The sequence below is a fragment of the Oncorhynchus masou genome, chromosome 6 (assembly GCF_036934945.1).
Source record: "Oncorhynchus masou masou isolate Uvic2021 chromosome 6, UVic_Omas_1.1, whole genome shotgun sequence".
Lineage (NCBI taxonomy): Eukaryota > Metazoa > Chordata > Actinopteri > Salmoniformes > Salmonidae > Oncorhynchus > Oncorhynchus masou.
Window position 1 is genome coordinate 34,121,936 of NC_088217.1, and position 6,257 is coordinate 34,128,192.

The 6,257-nt window shown below is 45.5% G+C and overlaps 1 protein-coding gene across 1 annotated transcript; it reads right to left on the bottom strand.

The window, feature by feature from the left end:
- Window positions 1-291: 291 nt before the first annotated feature.
- On the bottom strand, window positions 292-5,522 carry LOC135541088 (G-protein coupled receptor 61-like). Its single transcript, XM_064967211.1, has 2 exons — window positions 5,170-5,522; window positions 292-3,649 (listed from the first exon to the last, which is right to left on the bottom strand). Exon 2 carries the CDS (start codon window positions 3,446-3,448, stop codon window positions 2,069-2,071), a length of 1,380 nt encoding a protein of 459 aa, XP_064823283.1. The 5' UTR covers window positions 3,449-3,649; window positions 5,170-5,522; the 3' UTR covers window positions 292-2,068.
- Window positions 5,523-6,257: the final 735 nt, after the last annotated feature.

Here is a 6,257-nt window from a genome sequence, read left to right on the forward strand (position 1 = left end):
GACAAAAAATTTGTTTTTCTTTCAAAAACAACAATTGTTTGGATAACCTTATTTAGTATTATGTATTGATTTTTAGCTTACATTTTTTTCCACTTCATGCGATGCACAATGCAGAGAACATCGGAAGAAGAATTATCATTTAATTATCATAGTGAATTATTGTAATGTTTGTTCATGTGTCAATTAATTCCATAAGGGATGGCTTGCCAATTGGCAAATTTGACACAAAAATAACATTTCATTCATTCATATTTGTTAAACCAATCAATAAACGATTAAGAAGCCAGAAACTAAATAAATAACTTTTATTCTGTACTCTTGCATAAACCATATATGTTTTAACAAGCCTGATACCTCAAATTGGCCAGTACTGTTTTGGACAGCTCAAACCATTCTAAATCCCCTCACAATGTGACACCAGAGATAGCAGACGTGAAGGCGTTGTATCAAGTCTCTCAGACAAAGCCACGAGGACAGCTTTTGTCAGTCTGTCCTTGTCCAGCTGCAGAAGGAAAGCAACCCATGGAGCATAGAGTTAAAAATATGTGGCATGACTTACACCATATCTTTTCTATGTGTACATTGTGTGCTGGACCTGCAAATTAAGTCAATATTGTATCTGAGGTAGAGAACTCTGATGAGCTGCACTGTAAAATATAATTGGTTTATTACATTCTCCAACCCGCTGCTCCACAGCTAATCAACACACATTGAAAAGACAGTTACTGTATTCCATTTGAATACACCATTGTATTTTGTTAATTAATCGCAAAAGATACAGTAATCAATAATACCTAATAATCTGTCCATTTTGATCAAACATAAAACACAGCTACATTTGTAAAACAGCAAATGTAAAAATCTAATTGTATAGAAATGTAATGTAGTGCATCAATTAACAAAAATACTCCTGCCTTAATTAACTGAACATCTGCCCGTGTCAATTTGAGGGGCACTGTACTATCTAAACGGTAGATAGATGAAAATAATAATGTACTTTTCTGACAGGCCAGAAGTAGTTCAGGATTAGTAAGGAAAAGATTGCCTACATCCTAACTGTGGTCACAATAAACCTGGCCTGCTTATGGGAAAACACAGATGATGTGTTCAGGAAAAGCACCAGAGAGAGGGTGTATCTGCCCAGAGGTTTTACCTATCAACAACAGGTGGCTGCCCCATAGTGCTTCTTACTTCCTCTGTGCCTCAACCTCACAACCAGGGCACAATTAAAGTACTGTAGCTCATTCATCATCTCTAAAAGTCCCAACTTTCAGTAGTTATATAGTGACCATTCACTCACTGTCTACTATACATCCGTTTAATTATATTTTACAGAGGCGAAGGGGTCAGGAATACTTACATATTTTCAGGCATGTCTTCCTGCACTCCAATATTGGTTTCTATATTCAACAGCTGTCATACATCAATTCTTCAAAAGTAATTGATTGACCAGTATCAGATATTGGACAAGTGTTTGGCTCAATGATGACTTCTGGAAGTCATAAAACCTGATATAGTTTAAAGTAGGCTTAACGAAAGAAAGACAGCTGACAGACTCTAACATCCCCTTTGCTCAAGGGCTTGTTTGGTTTGAAATCCAAACAGGAAAATCTCAGAATATATAATACATCTGTATTAATAACATACTGACACTATCAATGCACTGTGAAGTAAAAAAAAGTAAAGAATTAAATCTCTAAAACGAATTCCCTAACAAACAACCCCAATATCGGCATCACTGAACATATTAACCTGTCAGATACACTGCAGCTACAGTTGTGCCATTTGTCTTTCTCCCCAAAATGCCACAATCCACAGCAAATTATTTGTTGTATACTCTAATAGGAGCATGATACAAATAATATAAATTCCATAGCATTGCAGCCTTTACAGAATGGAAAATGAAGCTGCAAAATGTGATTCCCATTGCACAGCTTTTGATTGTTAAGAATAAAATGCTTTATGTTAATACTCCGTGACGTACTGTATACCAGTGTTTATGTTACTGTGGTAATTGTTATCTTGGTAACTTTTTGTGTAGATTTTTTACATAAAATAAATCCATAACCTAACTGTCCGATATGATATGGTTGTTTTTAATCTGGTGATGCTCAAGGAACTCTGAGGTCTCCTCTGCAATCTGTCCTGGGATGCGGAAGTCAATGGGTATAGGCTGTGGGGGCTGGGCCAGGGGCCGGCAGGCCTCTCCCTTGGGGCTGGAGGTGCTGTGGGAGTCCTGGGGATCCAGGATGCAGCCAGTGCCCTGGAGGAACTGCAGGAAATTCTCCTCTATGGATCCCTCACGGCTGGGCAGTCGGTCCTCCTCTCCCGTTGCCTGGCGAAACAGGCAAGGCACATGCTTGCCCAGCTCCTCGCGGATCTGCCGGTTCAAACAGCCGTAGAAGAAGGGGTTGGAGGTGAAGCAAAAGTAGCCGATCCAGGTGACGACCTCCTCCAGGGGGGCCAGCGTGGCTGGAGGGCTAGAGGCCAGAGCTGAGTACAGGTGAAAGGAGAAGTAGGGCAGCCAACAGCACAGGAACTGTCCTCCCACTGCTGCTAACACCGCTGCCGCCTTACCCCCTCCGAAGGCGCGGTGAGGAGTGTCGCGCCCCGTCCCTGTCCCCGAGCTGGTCACCATGGTGGAGCGGCTGCTGAGCGATCCAGAGCGATGGCGGCGTGGCGTGTCCATCCAGGTCGGCAGGGGCCCATGGTGCATGGCCGCCACTCGCGCCACCTTGAACATGCTGCAGTACACTACCAGGATGACCATCAGTGGACACAGAAAGTACACCAGCGTGAACAGGACCATGAAGGCAACACGGTTTGACCCGCCCCCTGTCCAGTGCAAGGAGCATCGCCTGTGACCCTGAGCAGCAGAGGGTGAGGGTGCACCTCCACCCCCTCCCCCAACTCCAGCACCCTCCAGAAGAGGAGTCCTTTCGTCCTGTAAGGCCCAGGCCAGCAGCGGCAGGACGGACATGGACAAAGCTTTGACCCATATCCCCACCAGCACTGAGGCCACCAGGCCCAGGGTCATCTTCACCTCGTAGCGCATGGGGTGGATGATGTAGTAGTAGCGCTCCACGTTGATGGCTGAGATGGAGAGGATGGCGGCACTGACCAGGCACACGCTGAGGAAGAGGTAGCTCCGACATAGGGCCTCGCCAAAGAAGGCCCGGCCTGAGAGCATGCCCAGGGGCATCAGAACCAGGGCCGCCAGCAGGTCCACCAGGCACAGGTGGAAGACAAAGGCAAACTTACGTAGCTGTGGGGCCTTGGCGATGACAGCCATTATGGCCCCGTTGCCCACCACGGCCAGCAGGTCCATGAGCAGCATGGCGAGTAGCGCAATTGACTGGGACAGAGCTCCGCTCTCGGGTGACTCAGAGGACGAGGTGTTGGGCATGGGCAGTGGGAAGGGGAGGGAGGAGTTCCACAATGGCTCCATCGAATGGCGGGACAAGGCAGGCGGGGGGTGTCAATCACAGGCCCATCACCCATCCTTCACAGCCTGCGGCGGGGCCAGGAACCAGAGGCCCAGTCTGGGAGGAGGTCAGACAGCAGCAGCTCTATAGACAGGGGGTGAGATCCTGCGTCACCCTAAGAAAAGTCAACTCCCCTCAACCTCCTCAGCAATGCAGGCCTTTTCCTAGGAACAGAGAGAAGCAGGATGAAGGACATTAGCTACTGCAGTTTGAGTAAGCTGAATCGCGGTGCACCAGGCTATGGCCCGTGACGTGAATGGGCAAAGCACTGACGAAGGAGCGGCGTTATCAAATCGAACAGTAATCCGCGCTGCTCGTCATGTTGTCAAAAAAGCAGCAGGATGCATCGTTCGGAAACATTCCCTTCATTCTCTTTCCCATTAAATATATTTTCAATTTTCATTTGGAAGGCAGGTAAAGGGTTTTTTATCAAAAGCAGTCACTTTTGCATGTGAAAACACATGAATCCTCTCAGACTCAACTCGAGCACACTCTCAGTCAACTTTAGCCACAAACACAGCCCTCAGCTGTGAAACCTGCTACTAAAACCTGGGGTGTTATCTTTAATCCAAACAGCTGCAAAATGTTCTGTTTTGCAACAAAAACTAGAGTTTCCATTGGACAGAGTTTAGGTAGGTCCCCCTTGGTTTCGGGGGGGGGGGACCTACCCCGAAACCAGGGCACAGGAGCTGGCACAGGTTTTTGTGATCACATCATGTCTCCATTTGTGATGCTGTTTCTCAGCTGTCCCAATATGCACATTATGCATTTTAAGTGAATAAATGTCTTTGGAATTACACTCTATCCTATATATTCCTGCCCTTTTTCCTTTTCATCCTCTTCCTTCCCATCTTCCTCATCCCCCGATCCAATACAATGAGCAGTATGTTAGCATTGCTTTTCTTCCAGACTCTGTGATTCTTTTTTGTCAACAATATCACATTCAGTATAAGCCTGTATGTCTGCTCGTGAGCCACAGCAAACGCCAACACCTCCTTGAAAAGAAAAGGGGCGTAAGATAATGCCATTAGATCTGCATGGCCTAGTCATTGTGGATTTGCCTCTGCCTGTACCTGGTTAGCCACTATGCTAACCTATTAGACACCAATTCTAGCCTCATTTGTCTCCCACACCAACTCTTCTCTGACTGCACTTATGCCCCCATGCAGCCCCTTAACACACACAACACATACTTCCATTCCACCCTGCCCCTCCTGCTTCTTTCATCCAAATTGAAAGCTATCTACAGGTCACTGTGACTGTCCCTATCTCCCGTCTCAGCACCCAGTCTTTCACCCATCAATCAGAACAAATCAATTACATTCACAGTCTACAGGGACCAACCCCATGCCCAACATTACATAACAACCCCATGTTAATAACCCCATGTAACAACATCATGTTACAAGACTTGATCACATCATGTATTCTACATGCAAGGAGGATTAGAGAGAACTACAAATAAAAAGACAGGAATAGACAGAGAGATAGACAGAGACAGAGACAGAGACATAGAGATCTATATTTATCGGGAGAGGGAGACCGAGAGAGACGTAGCGATATATATTTATAGGGAGAGAGACAAAGAGGGAGACTGACAGAGACAGAAAGAGACACGGGGGCATACAGAGAGTCAGAGAGAGACATAGAGACAGAAAGAGACATACAGAGATGCATAATGTACCTGGTTTTGGGCAGGTTTTGTGATGCTGTAGCCTGCTGTCTGTCCTGCTTTTGAGAATATAAAGCTGGCTGGTTCGTTCCCAGTTCTGGGTTGCATGGTAGACATCAGTCAGCAGCATGTATTGTGTATGATGCTGACTGCTGTTGAGGCACTCCCCTTCTTTATCAGAATGCTCCACTTCCCCTCCTCTGCCTTTGCCTCTTCCTTCTGTTATTTCTGGATGACTGTATCTGTTTTCAGAGTGATAGATTTATGAAGATGAAAGAGAAAAAAAGAGACAGAGTAAATGGTGTCTCCCTCTTGCTGATGTAAACCGCGCATGCACACATACACACACACAGGCTCACTCTCTCCCTCTGTCTTCAACACTCACACACAGTGACTGCAGAGCTGGAGAGTGAGGCAGAGGCACAGGACCAGAGCCACTCTCTCTGCTGTGTCTTAGTGCCCCGGTTGTCTTGGCTTTTGTTGTGTTACATCTCTCTTGGTTTAGCACAAACCCATTATAGCACAAACCCACACGCACCATAGATATTTAATCAACCTGTCTTGTGAAGTATTTGTTCAATATTTACAAAGGGAAAGGGATTCTGTGTGGAGGTTGCTGTGTCCTTTCACATGGTGGTTTCAACTGAGACAACGAGACATTGATTAGCTTAGGTCCTCAAGCTTAAGGCATCAGCAGCCATTCCATCCAGACCATCATACTGGTATAACCCAGCAGCATTTGTCTCCTGTTGCCACAGTGATCTTCACTGAAATGAGGAAAAGTGGCTGATGAATGTTTTCATATACACTCCTTCTCATTGCACTACCAAATCATCTCCACTCCAGTGTCTATGGGAGACAATTACATGGAAACCATGGAAGGCAATGCTTCTCAATGCTGTGAGTCTACAGCTGCTGCTGCTGTTGGGTTCTAAGTGCTTTTTATTTGTGTTTAAAAGGATGCAGAGAATTATTCACATGCATTTGCATTGCATGGAAGTCACATCCCAGTTTTCAACTCCCCTTAATTTGAATTTGCTAATTGAATTTGACTGGTATAATCATGGCCAGTCCATTGGTCAGATCATAATGAAATACAT

Bases quoted from the DNA above. Each gene is read 5' to 3' on its own strand.
- LOC135541088 (XM_064967211.1), bottom strand. From the start codon at position 3,448: ATGGAGCCATTGTGGAACTCCTCCCTCCCCTTCCCACTGCCCATGCCC.